At 42.9% G+C, this 15,367-nt stretch overlaps 1 protein-coding gene across 3 annotated transcripts in view; it reads left to right on the forward strand.

Annotated features, from left to right (window-relative positions):
* znf536 (zinc finger protein 536) overlaps positions 1 to 15,367 on the forward strand; it is a 213,499-nt gene that overhangs the window by 113,403 nt on the left and 84,729 nt on the right. For all 3 annotated transcript variants that reach the window (XM_079339213.1, XM_079339211.1, XM_079339212.1), the window contains exon 5: positions 3,635 to 5,934. In XM_079339213.1, the coding sequence (XP_079195339.1) occupies positions 3,636 to 5,934 (2,299 nt within the window). In that variant the 5' untranslated portion in view covers position 3,635. The remainder of the gene's footprint in view (positions 1 to 3,634; positions 5,935 to 15,367) is intronic.

Consider the following 15,367-nt stretch of genomic DNA (forward strand, 5'->3'; position numbering starts at 1 on the left):
GTGTGTGTGTGTCTGTGTGTGCAGGATATTTGGTGTGTTTACGGGTGCACGTGGTGCTATGCTGAATATTAAACCACAAACTATAAAGACAACAAGTGAACCGTCGTGAGAAAATGCTAAAGGAAGTCTTTGTGGTTTTAGAGGTATCAGAGGAGCCGATAGTTTTAATGAGGCAGCATTGCTGCACATGCCAGGAAGTGATAAGGTTATACAGGTTAGAGTAACGGCAGACATATACTGTATCAAGTGTACAGCTACAGGGAGGATGTGTTGTTAATATCAGAGTCAAGCTATGCAGTCATGACACAGACATGGAGACATGGTAGGGGCAGAGTGGCACCAAGTCTCTCCTTAAGACAACGGGTAAGATAAACAAACTTGAGCCTTAATCAACTAAAAGCATCAATCTGTAACTTCTGTCTTTCTTGTTTTTTCTCTGAACGTTGATTTGTGGAAAGAGACATGAGCGGTTAAGATCAAGTCAAAAACAAAGCTAGGTTTGTGTGATTTCTGTGGGCAGCCATTTGTTAGTGCTGGTTGAGTTGCAGCACACTCCTCGTGTCTTTTAGAGGGCATGTGCATATTGAATTGTTGTCTGTAGTCAAATTGTGTTCGGGTGCATGTCTTCGCCTGAGTGTGTGTGTGTGTGTCTGCGTTCCTTCTTGTACACCACCCTCAAATTCCCCTGCATGTGTGTGTTGATACGAGCAGAGGGGGGATGTCACATAAGAAATGTCCTTTTTAATCAGGGGAAAAAATATAAAATGACTCGGGAGCAAGGCAAGCATATTAATGTGCCTCATTTGCATACGCTCGTCAGCCAGGATACGTTTATAAAAAACACAAACTGGATTCGTCAGTTCATTTCACATTATTCTATTGTCTATCTGCCTTTGTTATATGTTAAAGATAAAGGCAGAAATCAAATTGAAGAAAAGGGCAAGCTGCTATCTCCCCAAATGAGCAACAGCTCATCAGCCTAGTTTAAATCACAGATTTCTATTCCAAAAGGCAGCCGCCTCTGTAAAAGGGCCCATTCAAATAAGGTCTTTTCCGATATAAGCGCGGCTGGTGATGGAAGCCGCGGTGTCACATCAAAACATTTGAAGCCCTAACACATTTAAAGCAGTCGAACAAAGTTGTGTCTTCTACAGAAATCCAAGTATTTTTCTCTTTATAAAATACACACATGCAAATATGCAAATATAATTCATGATTTGACTTGTAATTCACATGATTCCAGTCACATAACAACCCGACATAAGATTTGTGTGAGAGTCAGTTTTGACAGAGGCATATATACACACAGCAGTCTGCAGACCTTATAGTCCTTGTTACATTTGTGAGGAATTCTGTACAACATGTTGATCTACTTCTGCAAATAAGAAGAGTTCAAACAGGCAGCCCACTGGTGTCACATTCCTTTAAACATAAGAGGAAGCTGGTCAAAGTGCCTAATTCATGTGCAGGAGATAAGAATCCACCATCCACAGTGTGTTGGAGGGGCCAGTGGCTAAAAGAACAGACACCCCTTATGTCTACTAACCTCCTACTCATGGGCGAGAGAGGGGAAAAAAAGAGAAACAATTCAAATTAATTCACATGAATGAGCCAAGCACAGTTTATCGTCCCTCTTACTGTAGAACGATATCATCGGCGGAGAGAGAGAAAGAACAGAAGAAACAGAGTCTGGTAGGATTCGTAGTTGTCCTTCAAGGCTGTAAATTGTGTACTGACCATGTGGGCACATATTTATTAAGGGTGTGGCTGTGTAACTGAGAGATTGGGCTCATAATCTTTTCTAAAATGGTCCCACTTTCTCTTAAAAGAGAAGCCACCTCATGCCTCTGCTTTACTCTGGCTCTCTATGAAAGGCTTTTTCTGATGATTAAAATCATGCGTTATAAAACAGTGACCAGGCACCAGGCAGCATACTAATCAGCTTAATGAGACATTATACAATATTTTGTTGACCAAAGCAGAACCGTGGTTATTGTTTCTGAGGGTGTGACCCCTGCCAGCAGCCAGAGGAAGTGTGCAGATAGATGTTTATACCTCTCCATCTGGAGAGCAGATGGATCTGCATTAAAAAAACAATGTTAATATTGTAATTTTTGGTGTTTAATTCACTGATATTACACATATGACCACTTTAAGTAACAGTACAATATGCTCAGTTTAAGAAAAATATGTTAAAACAATACAGGATGACAAATCTTTTTTTAATTTTTTTTATGCCGTAGTAAAAACAAACCCAAGAGAGTATCCTGTTGTCGGTATATTCCCCTCAGATAACTACACTTCTAAACATGGGGTGCAGACCCCCCTTGGGTGGGAGCAGCCAAAGATTACTCAAAGCTGGGTTTTTTTCCACACTTGTCACATTCACCCATTCACACTCTGATGGCAGAGGCTGCTACATAAAGTGCCCATCAGTATTAACTACCAAGAAATTCACAAACCACACTCAAAATTGGATTTTCCACTCCCCAATTCAGGTTTTAGTGTCACTCAGGATCGGCAAATTGAGCAATTCGGGTTCCAGTGTCTTGACCAAGGACACTTTGATATCTGGCTGCAGGAGCCAGGGATCGAATCCCCGGACCAACTCTTCCACTGAGCCACAACCTTAAGAAGGGCACAAGGCTCTGTCTTCTCTGACTGTCAAATTAGATTTGCACATATTAACTAAAGGAATGACAACACACTTGCTGAATAGTTTATTTAAATCAGATCAAACCAAACCGAAAGGCATTCAAAATATTAAACTTCTTACTGTCATCAGCCACACTTGTAATTCAAGATATAATGAAAACAATCAAAATTCATCTTGATTTTTGGACAGCAATGATCTTTTTTTTCTCTGTGGTTTTTGGGGGGGCTCAGCTCATTTTGGACATGAATAGAGGGGGGGCTCCAAGAATAAAAAGTTCAGGAATCACTGGTTGTGTCTGGTTGCATTGGGGACATTTTCAACGCAGCCAACTGTTGTTTCTCCATCCTAGAAACTGTAAAAGAGTTAGGTAGAGAGGAGACAGATAGAGAGAGAATTTGGGGAATAGAAAGACGCAGAGGAAGAGCAAAGTGATTCACATCAAATGTAGTGCAGCTCTTTAATGGAATTTTGTGCCAAGACAAGTGTCGTGGCAACCAGATAAGAGTGCTGTGTTTACTGAAATAACCCCTTGGTTTTAAGTGCTATTGTTAATATCATAATTGTAGTATTGCGGTGGCTTCCCGACAATGGCGTTGCTCCGTTTCATTAAGGCGTGTAATTGGTGGAATTCTGATAGGATGGGCACAAGTAGCTTAATTATACACTGCTCACTGTGTTTACAGAGTAATTATTCCTTCCAAAATGGTGTTACATTTTGAAAAAGTTCTAAGGAGTCACAGCATTTCTCCAGGCCCTTGGTGCTGACAATTCACACAGCGCTCTGTTCATCAAAGACAATTCATTTTCTCCCTGTAATGAATAACGTGGCAGGTGTTGTTTCTCTAAATGAAGTAACACATTAGCCTTGAATATGTGGTGTGATAATTATGTATTTTTAATCTGGACAAACTAATACGATTTGTGTGTGTCATGCTATTAAAACTAATATTTTTCTTTCTTCTTTTTCTTGCTTTCCAGGATGGAGGACTCTAGTTTGTGTCTTGGTGTGTCGTCAGCGGTGTCTGATGCTGATGCCCATCTGAGCAGTGCAGTTTTAAATGGCCGCTACCCCATCAGTCAAAAGCTTCATCAGCTCACTGCCCAGCTAGGACACGCCTTTCCTGATTTACACCGCCCACAACAGATCCCTGAGGAGAAAGCAGCCACACCTCTGGACGAGAAAACCCACCACGCAGCCCTGGCCAATCAACCCATCAGCAGTCAGATGGCCCTGCTAGCCAATCAGCTCAACCGAGACATTGATGCAGGGACACTTAGTGGGTTGAATGGGCGTGTTGATCTACAGCAGTTCCTCAATGGCCAGAATTTGGGCATCATGTCCCAGATGAATGATATTGAAGATGACGCTCGCAAGAATAGGAAGTATCCCTGTCCATTGTGTGGCAAGCGCTTCCGTTTTAACAGCATCCTGTCACTGCACATGCGCACACACACAGGAGAGAAGCCCTTCAAGTGCCCCTACTGTGACCACAGAGCAGCTCAAAAGGGCAACTTGAAGATCCACCTCCGAACCCACAAGCTTGGGAATCTTGGCAAGGGCCGTGGCCGTGTCAGAGAGGAGAATAGGCTGCTGCATGAGCTAGAGGAGAGGGCCATCTTAAGGGACAAGCAGATGAGAGGAAGCAGCAGCATCCTCCAGACAGCTCAAACCCCCCATTTGAGCCTTACCAGCAGCACCAACACCCATCAGCAGCAACTAGGCTCAGCCTGTGGCCTCCTTCCTCCCTCTGGCCTTATCACCCCAGACCCAATATCCCAGCCTTCTACTTCACCTAAGCCGGCTGGCACCCAGGATGAACTGTCCATTAACCCCGCTACAGGCTTTCGCTGCACCTTTTGCAAAGGGAAGTTCAAGAAGCGCGAGGAACTGGACCGCCACATCCGCATACTCCACAAGCCCTACAAATGTACTCTGTGTGAATTTGCTGCCTCTCATGAAGAAGACCTGATAAGTCATGTGGAGAAGGCCCACATCACAGCGGAGTCTACACAGGGCCAAGGTGCAAGTGGTGGCGGTGGCTTGCAGAGTACCACTGAATTCCGCTGTGAGGTGTGTGGCCAGGTGTTCAGTCAGGCTTGGTTCCTCAAGGGCCACATGCGCAAGCACAAGGACTCATTTGAACACTGCTGTCAAATCTGTGGCCGTCGATTCAAGGAACCCTGGTTCCTTAAGAACCATATGAAGGTGCATCTCAACAAGCTGGCCATAAAGAGCAAGCCGCCCCAGCCCAGTGAGCAGGAAATAGCTGCTGTCAACAGCATGAGCAATCTGGCTCAAGAAGCTCATGCCAACCTTTATTCACGCTACATCTCCTGTCTTCAAGGTGGCTTCCTTTCACCAGACAAACAGGGCCTGAGTGAGCAGCATCAGATGTTGGCCAAAGCAGGGATAGCTATGAAGGAAAAGGAGATGCTTGGGAAGCTTCTGGGGCCAATGGCAGGAGGTATGGGCCATGGGCTTGGTGAAAATGAAAAGCGCTCACTCCTTGGATGTCTCAACCTTGTGCCACCACTCAAGTCCAGCTGCATGGAGCGCCTTCAGGCAGCTGCAAAAGTGGCTGAGATGGACTCCCTCAATAGCTACCAAGCATGGCAGATAATGGCTCGTGGCATGGCCATGGACAGGGCTTTCATGCCGAAGGAGCAGCAGCAGCATCAGCACCATATAGGCCCGGGGCAAGAAGATGAGATTAGTGGTGCAGGGACCTTGGCTGCCTTCTCCAAGGAAAAGCAAGACTACTCCTTGATTGCTTCAAATGATAGCTCCAAGCAGAAGCAGCTCTCGGAGGCCTTGCAGGGATCCAAGGCAGCTAGTGGAGCCATGCTGTCCATGAAGGAAGATGGAAGAGGCTTTGACAGTCACCGTGACTTAATGTCTCACCATGGGAGCGCTGAGGCTCCTGGAGGCATGGCCGGCTTGGGAACCCCAAACATTGACTTCAGCCTCTCCAGCCTCTCCGGTCTGAAGGAGAAGCCGTCGGAGTGTCCTGACTGCGGTCGGGTCTTCAGAACCTACCATCAGATGGTTGTCCACTCCCGCGTCCATGGCAAAGACAGGAGAAGCATCGAAGAGGCGCTCCAGCAACAAGGTCTGGAAGAGCGCCGTGGATCAGCAAGTGACCCTGAGTCCCAGTCCATCAGTCGCTCCACCACTCCTGGTTCATCCAATGTGACAGAAGAGAGCGGCGCTGGAGGAGGACAGTCCCAGACAGGAAGTGTTCAGGATGACAGCCCACATCCCTCCTCACCATCATCAGGTAAGAGAGTGAAGTAGTGATACATCAACAGATCTTGTATTACTTTAGTCTTCCTTTATATTTGGGGATTAAAAATTGTCACCTCTTTTTTACTTTATCTATGGCGGACGCTATATTGGAAATACTGTCTCAACCTAACTAACAACAGACAAAACTGAAGCTGCCTTTAAACCTTGAACTTTCAACTGCTACAGTACCCTGATTAGTCACGCCACCTACTATGAACAACTCTCATTCTTTTAATCAAAAAGGAAACGTTTCGTATCGTGTGAGTGTACAGGTTGCTGCTTGGTTCAGATACACAGAGACCATTACAAAGGGGTTTTACTTAAATATGGTTCTTCAAAAAAGACAAAGATCAACACAACTACAGACTGAAAATGAATACAAAGGTATACAAAGACACAAAGTTGCTTTTAATTGAAGTATAAACATAGTACTCTATGCATCACACATGCTCATGTGCCAGTATCTCATTCACTGGTTCTTTTTCTGGACATATTAGCAGCTGCCCCTTGACATTGCTGTGTTGTCGTTACCATTCAAATTAATCCAAAAAGAAGACTCCAGAGAACACAATCAAGAAAGAGACCTGCTTCTCCATTACATTCACGTGTGCGGGTTAGCAGTCTAGATCCCTGTGGAACATGAGTAAAGACTGAGAGCGTAGGGACACACTCGTTTTAACCACAGCGATTAATAAATGTCTTTAATAAACACGTTAGAGACAACTATCCCCCCCTCCCTTCTCTCTGCACAGCAAACACAGGCAGGCCGGGGCTAGATAAGTGTATGTTTAGTGGGATTAAGGGAGGCTCGTTGCTAATGATTACAGAAGTTTTTAAAGGTAACTTTCGCTCGCTCCTCAGGGCACTATGCCGGCGTTAAGAAGAGCGTGCAGTAATTAGGTCACGACTGTGCGATAATCAGTCGGTTTAAGCTAAACAAGACACTAATTAAAGATATACATATAAAGCAGGTCAAAAAAATGGTGAACTTCATTTGCAGAAGCGAGGATGTGCTTTTAAGTCTTTTGAGAAAATAAATATATAAATAAAAATATAAATCACAGTGGCTTAGCTTAAGGCTGTAAGCAACTTAATTCCACCAGTGGAGACGAAATTGTTTATTTATTCACAGAGGCATGAAGTCCTTATCATGCCCGTGTAGTGTGATGAGTTTGAACATGGGACAGGCTATGTTTATTTTAATCTAAGAAATAATAACAGACAACCCCCCACCCCAATTAGGAATTAATGAAAATGAGAGTGAGATAAAAACCTATTTTCTTTATAGAGACTATTAAACATAACACTTTCTCAACAGGGTGGGGGTGTAGCCGATGTAATTATCTTCTGAATTTTAATGCTGCAAGTTTCTCTCTCTCTACCCCCCCCCCCCTCTCTCTCTCTCTTTCTCTCTCTCTCTCTCTCTCTCTTTTGACTGAAGCACTTTGAATCTGATGGGTTCAGCTTGTGGCGTTTCAACAACTTCAGAAGTACGGTATTAACATCCAGTGTTTTGTGTACAGAAAAAGAAAGGGAGGGGGGGCTGGGGGGGAGAAGAAAAGCAAATTAAAATAATAATTGACAAATAAAACCAATAGTATTTACCACCAAATGCTAACAAAGCACAAAGAAATGCATTGGATTTAGTTGAGTGGTTAAATCTGGCCCTCCAGGCACTATCTGTGGGAAAGGAGGGTAGGATTAAAGACAAAACATATAAATACAAAATGAAAAAAAAAATAATTGTGTATCATCTAGTTTACACAAGGAAAAAAAAAAGCCTGCTGGTTTTCAAGAGGCCTTAATTTTGCCCTTCATGCTGTCTTTGTCTAACCATTTGTGAATGCGTGCAGTTTCTGTGCAGTAGTGCGTCTCCTCCTTATCTGCGTGATCAGTCAGAGGGTACACTTATCTTAGGTTCACACTGTTCAGTCAGTCTGTCAGATCTGTCAGGTAGGCTACACTGAAACAGAGTGGAAAAAAACAAAAGACAAATATTAAAAACTTAAACACAATTTTACAAAAAGCTGTTTATGGTAGACATTCATGATGTACAGATCTCAATCTGCTATTTCCTGTTGTTTTTTTTAATCAGAAGTAGCGAAACTTGTCTTTCTTCACAACTTACACAATGTGATTCACATTTGGAGCTCAGGGACTCTGAAATTAGAAACTTTGATGTGTGAGAAAAAATGTGTCTGAATCTCATGTGGAGAAAGGTGTCAAGCTTCATCTCTGCTTGTATGTTTATTGTGTGTGTGTGTGTGTGTGTGTGAGTGTGTGTGTGTGTGTGTGTGTGTGTGTGTGTATGCGTGTGTGTGTGTGTGTGTGTGTGTGTGTGTGTGTGCGTGTGCATGCCTTTCTGTGTGTGTGGGGGATATATGCTTCACAGTATGGGTGCATATCACTCTTCTGTTTAAAGCAGGATGTGGCTACTTTAGCATTGTCTTTATCTTAATATCTCAGGCTTAAAAAGAATGGCTTGTTATTCTCTTTGAGTGTTTATGTGTTGCACCTGCAAAGTGTGTGGCTGTGTACGTGTGAGCCTCTGCCCTGCCACCTACCCACAGCAATTTTGAGTTAAACTTGAATTACAGTAATCAAAAATAACATCTCAACTGTGAAAGAAGGTCAGCGCTTTGCTCTTTTGTCTTTGAGACGGCACTTGTTAAAAAGCAACGAGTAAAAAGGCAAAAGTGAGGAAGAAAAAGAGGAGAAAAACAAAGGCCGCTGTCAGAGATGTCCTTAAACACCTTTCTTATTACAATATGGCTCAGCTAACCTTGAGCATGAAATTATATTTCTTTATAACAAAGAGGTAATTACTTTTATGCCCATCACTGACTTTTTTGTTTAGTTATCCTTGGACTGACTTCATATCAGTGTAATTGTTTGCTGCTTTGAAGGCCTGAGAAATTGTGTTGAAACAAACAGTATAGAAGAAATGTTAGTGATGTTCAACATTCGGTAGACCTGACATGAACACGTGCATCACATCTGAAGGCACCCGCTGCTTTAGAGAGCATGGCCTGTTTTATGCCAGCTCTTACATGCAAATAAACCCACCATTGAAAATCCTCAATTTGCACGATAGCGTCTCCCTATTCTGCTGCCACATTGCAGGCTGAATGTCGCTGAATGTGTAAAAAATAGGCTTTTATGCATGCATGTAAGGCCTAGAGCAGCACAAGTCATCCTTACATGTACCTCCTCAACCTTCCCCTTAAACCTTACTCCCACCTCTTGGCTCCTGGCTGTAAAAGACTCCATACACCCCCCCCCCCCCGGCCCTCTCTTTTCCTTTCTCTCTCTCCAGAGAATCCCCCATGTCTACAATTTTTTAAGAGGAACAGCGTTTTAACATGGTAGGGATTAGCCTGCATATCCCTGGTCTTTACCGCGGCTCAAACAAGCAGGCAAAATGCTCGCTCCATACAAATTGAAATTGGATTTGCCAACTTGACGCCTTAGGTTATAAAGCACGGATATTCATCTAATTGCAACGATACCATGGGGGCGTAATTACACATGTGGACAAACTGTTACGGTGTAATTACTGTGTCATTAACAGGAATAAAGTAAGGTGGAACAAGATCCAGACAACTATGAATATGCATGATGACAAGCCCAATACAGTAAAGCTAATGTTAGTCATTGAGTCATCCAAAAGACCACTGCTTTGTGCTTTTTTTATTGATACTATTTATCGTGATGCAAATAAACTTAAGGTGAGAAAAGTTCAGTTCATACCAAACTAATGAACTCATAATAGGATACAAATACTTCAAGAAAAAATAAAGTCTAATCAATTCCTTTGACAAACATCTTGGTCAATTAGATTTGACTATTTGGTGCAGCTCCATCATTCATCTTCATAACAATGTTGTAAGAGTATAGAATAAAAACTGTAATTATATAATGACCTCAGAGAGTGAATACACCACATACGCTCAGGTCAGACATGTGTCTGTGACTTTCCATCCTTGGTTTTCACTGTTGTCAGAGCAAGCTGAACTTGCAGCTATGTATGTGACCACAGTGGAATCTAAAATGACAAAGGTGTTAAAACCAACATTAGACTTTCAACAAGACAAAACTACAACGGTTATCAACCTGGTCCTGAAGGTTTCAGAGAATTGAGAATGAATGAACCTGTAAGCTGTATCTAAAGCAAACTATCACATGATGTGTAACTCACATCACTTTGACCATTGGTTTCCGACCTGGCGTCCAGAAACAGGAGAAGAGTTGAAGCTGAAGCCGGCGAACAGCTGTACTGAAATGTGCCCACTTGTCAGTTAATTCAGCCATACCCCTCATTACACAAATGCATAACTCTTTTCATATATGAAATCAAAATGGATGAGATACTTCTCAACCTGTAGTGTGTGCCAATAAGGAAATTAGCTGTTCGGACCAAGTTTGATTTTGGCATTAGGCGGGTCTTCTGTGGCTTTTGCAGCTAGCCTTTAAGTGGACACCCAGGACTGCAGGGTCCTCAGGGTGTTCCTCAGGTCAGTCTGCTGTCAGATTTCATTAAATACATTAAAGTACATTGCCTTCAGTTTGCTGCAATATCCTGAAGAAGCCAAGCCTGCTGTGAATGCATCAGATGGTGAAGTCAAAGAAAAGCATTATTTGACAGTCCAGTCAAATTTGCTGTCGCGCTTTGAGTTATTTGTTCAGTTTTGAAAGGAAGCTTTGCAATGTAAACAGTCAGATCAACTCATTAAACTTGTCTGGGCCAGCAGCCAGTTTATTGGCTAAAAAAATAAGAAAATAAACAAGTGAACACAATCAGGAAAAGCGAATGAAACATCCTAGCCCTGTTATCTATACAGGGTGTTCAGCTTTACCTTTGTTAGAAACCTGCTTAAATTCAAAGGCAGATGTCCATACAGTGGAATAAAAAACACGAACAGAGTCTCTGTAATCGTTACCGGTGCTTACCAAAGACAAAGCAGGCAGCTGAGCTGATCATGAGGAGTCAGTATAATGTCAACATGTTCCTGCACATGGCATGGTCCATTTAAATTCAAAGTAAAAATAAATCCAGACTAACACTGGGGTGTTAGCCTTTTGACTTAATGGTTTAATAGAAATATAGCATCAGGTTTTAGCAGAGATATTTAGAGCTCCTCCTGCTGACTGGTGGCAGCATAGTTTATAAACCACGCCTCCTCCATGTTAACAGATGGAACATGTATCAAACTTTAAAGTCAAACCTGAATCCAGGCGGGCTTTTTATGATGCAGATTTATGTCCAAGTCTTCAATTTTCTGAGTTTCGTTTCATGAGTTGTGCAGATGTAACGTTGTGATCGACCGCTTCTTTAAAAAAATGGTGCTCCTAAAACTAACAAAACAGTCATTCAACTTTCCATAACTTAGAGTGTCTGCTCAACAACAATTTAAAAATGTGTCCTGCAGTGGACTCTAGCGATTAGAGGGATCTTTGACATTTTATTGGTCATTTGAATACATGCTTTTTTTGTGTGTGGAAGAGGCGTGGCTTCACATCTGTGGTTCCACCTGCAAGCTCCTTTTATGGGCGTGTCTTAGCACTAAATAATATCATCTGCATAATGTGTCACTTTAGTACAATGGAAGATGATGAAGATGCCATGTCCGTTTTATATACAGTCAATATGCAGAACAATTGAATTAGCACGCTGACATCTTAGTGAGTAAACTCAGAATCCAGGGTCTAAGTCAGCAGACAATACTTTAAAATGAGGCCATTCCTCTGTGAGAGTGCGCCATAATATACGAGTGTAAAACTGTGTGCATTAAAAAATAATGAATTATGTCTGTAATTTTTCCCGTTTCTCCCGTCTGCATAAATTACTTTCTTTGTAATTGACATCCGTTCCTCTTCTATTTCCCCCCTCGCACTATTCTTCTTTTCTCTATAATCAGAGAACTCAGCGGTTACAAAACCTGAGCTTTCTACCCCCCACTCAATTGTAGGAGTCTGGCCTGTCATATCTGTATTTTTTATGTGTCACCAAACTTAAATAGACAGTCATTGTGTTACAGGCACATTCATTCCCCAAGCTGTATTTTTGTACAGTAGGTCAGGACTCTGGTGTCTGGTAAATGATAAAAGTTCTATTCAAACGCACTAATTGTCAGTGTGCCGCGCTGATTGACATGTCTCGGATAAATGCAGACTTAGTATTTTTGTACACGCTTGCACAATATAAAAGGCCAATTTATTTCTCTGTTCTTCTTTCTCTTATTTCGCGCACAGTTCATTTGATTTCTCTCTTCTTTTCTCGCTCTCTCCCTCTCTCTCCTCGCACGTCTCTCAGACTCAATTTGTAAATATTACCCATGGTGGGAATTAGCCCAGGCTTTTTAAGATATTTTAAAATTCCAATTTTATTCCGACGAGTGTGTTTGATCGAGGGAAGGACTGTGAGCCTCCGTTTGCTCCTCAGTATTCCTGGGTGGCTATCAGTGGCTAGCCTTGTCCTTATGAAACATTTATCAGCCTGTTTTATGTCTTAATGATCACGTTAGGATTCCCCGCTTGGTTATGAAGCCGCGACAGAGTGAGAGAGAGAGGAAAAAAAAAATGGACTGTTGAGAGAGTGAAGGAGAGGTGATGAGAAAATGACACGAGCAATCCAGGAGGGAGAGACGGAGAGGAGAGAAAGAAAGGCAGAGATGACAGGGCATCACATTCCTCAGTAAACAGCGTTGCATTATGCCATCCACTCTTTTCAACTCCAAATCTTTGCCAAAACATAGCTTACCTTTCTCCTGGAACAAGCTTCCCTGACTCACACAGACACACACACACACACACACACACACACACACACCTGCACACCTACACACACACCTCCCTCCTCTTCTGTCTCTCCTCCATTCCTTTTTATGTTTTTATAATTAAAACATAATATTTATCTTTCCATAACAGAAGGCTGCCTTCTTACTCCGTCAGGTAGACTGTTTGCATATTAATATTCTTAATACATCAACAAGCTATCTCCTCCAGTGTCACTGCAAAAAAAAAAAAAAAAAACTGAGCAAGAACAGAGAAAGAGAAGGTGACTCACAGATACCACCGTTTTGAAATGTTGGAAGAAACTTAACTTGATTGAGCATGCAGCAGAAGAGACTCCAAAGTAAAAAAGAAAAGAAAAGAAAGCAAAAGAGAAAGAAAGACATAAATCAACATCGCTGTCACAACTTGTGCCTGTGTTGGATAGTGTTTACCCAGTCTCAACCTCAGGATGCACATAAAAATGCACAGATCCAAAGCTAAACAAACATTTGCTCCCTCCTTCAGCCGAGTGGACAAAAGCTAAAGTCGACACAGGCTAAAAAAGTTTCCCTTCGTTTGATTGTTTATGTGTGTGCTTAACAGAAGGATGGAGGGATGGAGGGGAGGGCAAAGCTGAATGAGGGTGCACGCCAAGTTCCTTTTCTCTGTCCGGTGACAGCTGTCCGACTCCGTCAATGCTGAATTCCTGTGAAATGAGGCAGGGCTCTCGGTCAGGGAATGCAAATGGATGGCACTGGATGGTAGGCGTCTGAGCTGAGCCGGGCCGGGTCTGCGGGATGAGAAGGGGGGAGTGGAATGCGTGTTGGTGGTGGTGCTGGGTTTTGTTTGAAGAAGTCAACTTGGGCATGGTTGGGGTTCCTCTTCTGTGTGTGAAAGAGCAGAAGAATACATTGACCTTTGCCTCATTAAAAATGGAGGGCCAGGCATGTGATACCACGACTGAGGAATCTCTTGCTTTTTTTCTCTCTCTCTCTCTCTCTCTCTCTCTCATCTTCCCAACTTTTTTTTAACCTCTCTCTCTCCCTCCCTCCTTCTCTTCTCCTCTATTTTTCCCCCTCGCTCTGTCATTCATTTTCGCCGCTCTCCCTCCTTCCCTCTCAATCTCCTCCTCTTAACCCCATTGACAGGTCCCATAAAAAGGCTTTTGTGTCAACATCAGGGTGCTGACATGAGAGCAGAAAGCGACATGAAAAATGTGCTTTTTTTTCTTAGTTGTAGCTATCTCCTCATCACCAAAGAGAGAGAGAGAGGGAAGAAGAGGGGGGGAAAGGAAGAAGGAGAGGGAGACGCAAAAAAAAAGGGTGGAAAAGTGAGGGAGGGATTAAATCCAGGGATTAAGATCTCTGAGCTTTCGTTTTTTTTCACCCTCTCCCCCTGCCACATTCCAATTGTTCTTAAAATATTTGGCAATGTCAATTAGTAAGTGAGCAGAGCTAGCTGATGAACACAATTTTCCAGGCGACTGAGCACCCTATTGTTGTGGAGCGAACAGCAGATTTCTGAGGTCATTATCATTCCCTGTTAGCCGTGCCCAGCTGCTCTCCTCTTGGCTCCAGCCAAACTCTGCTCTCCTCTCTCCTCCACCCCTCCTCCTGCTCTTATACATCTTCTCTTCTCTCCTTTCCTCTCCTCTTCTTTCCCTCCCACCCTCCTGAACTGTGTTCACCAGTTCAGAGCTGGTTGATAGCAGGCAGCAACAGGGGGCCTTCAACAAGAGGAAGGATGGGAGGAGCCGGCTGGGGTGGTGGGGAGAAGGGAGGACAGAGTTAGATGGATGTATTGCAAGAGAGGGTGAGGGGGGGAATACAGTAAAAGAAAATGAGTGAGGGAATGAGGGGGTTAAGGAATAAAAACAGAGAAGGACATGCAGGGGGAAGTGGTCGAGGAGTGTGGTTTCTCGAATCAGGCGACTGAACACAAGAGGGAGCATTCAAAGAGGGGAAGAGGAAGGAGATTATCTGATATTGTAGTCCAGACTTCTTGTGACTTGGAATCACAGGGTTCATATATATAGGCGACGCTCTCTGAGCCTCCTCCACTGTGTCAAACACACACAAAAAAGGTGTGTGTGTGTGTGTGTCGGGACCAGCTGCTTCAAGTATGAAAGAAAAAAAAAAACAATGAGAAGGAGAAACTTCAAAGGCCTTTCTTACAATGGCTAAATCATTCAAAAAGTCAACATATTTAGAGCACTGAGGTCTTCATCAGGGCATACAAAGAAACGCGTGAGGACACGCCTACAGTAAATCAATGACAGCCAATAGCAGGCTTCCTCTTTCTCACAGAACCAAACAGAGCCAACATTTTTTTTTTTGATATTTATTTTGAATGTATTTCAATCTATATATTTCTGATTTTTGGTTTCTCTTTCTTGTTTTTCATTTGGTGAAACTACCTTCACCTGTCCTATCTTTCTCTTCTTCATGCGACCGCCTGTCATTGGCTGTCATTGATAAAGAAAGTAAGGTGGAACAAGTGATGATGTATTTATGGAAGCCAAACTGGAAGTAAATTCGCCATGGGTTCGAACGAGAATTCACCTGTAGGATTGTTGTATTGGATTTCGGATCATAGCAGAAAATAAGCTCTGTGTCAAACACATGTTTCTGATGCGTAGCTGTTTAGTTCAG

The sequence above is a fragment of the Symphodus melops genome (assembly GCF_947650265.1).
Source record: "Symphodus melops genome assembly, chromosome: 3".
NCBI lineage: Eukaryota > Metazoa > Chordata > Actinopteri > Labriformes > Labridae > Symphodus > Symphodus melops.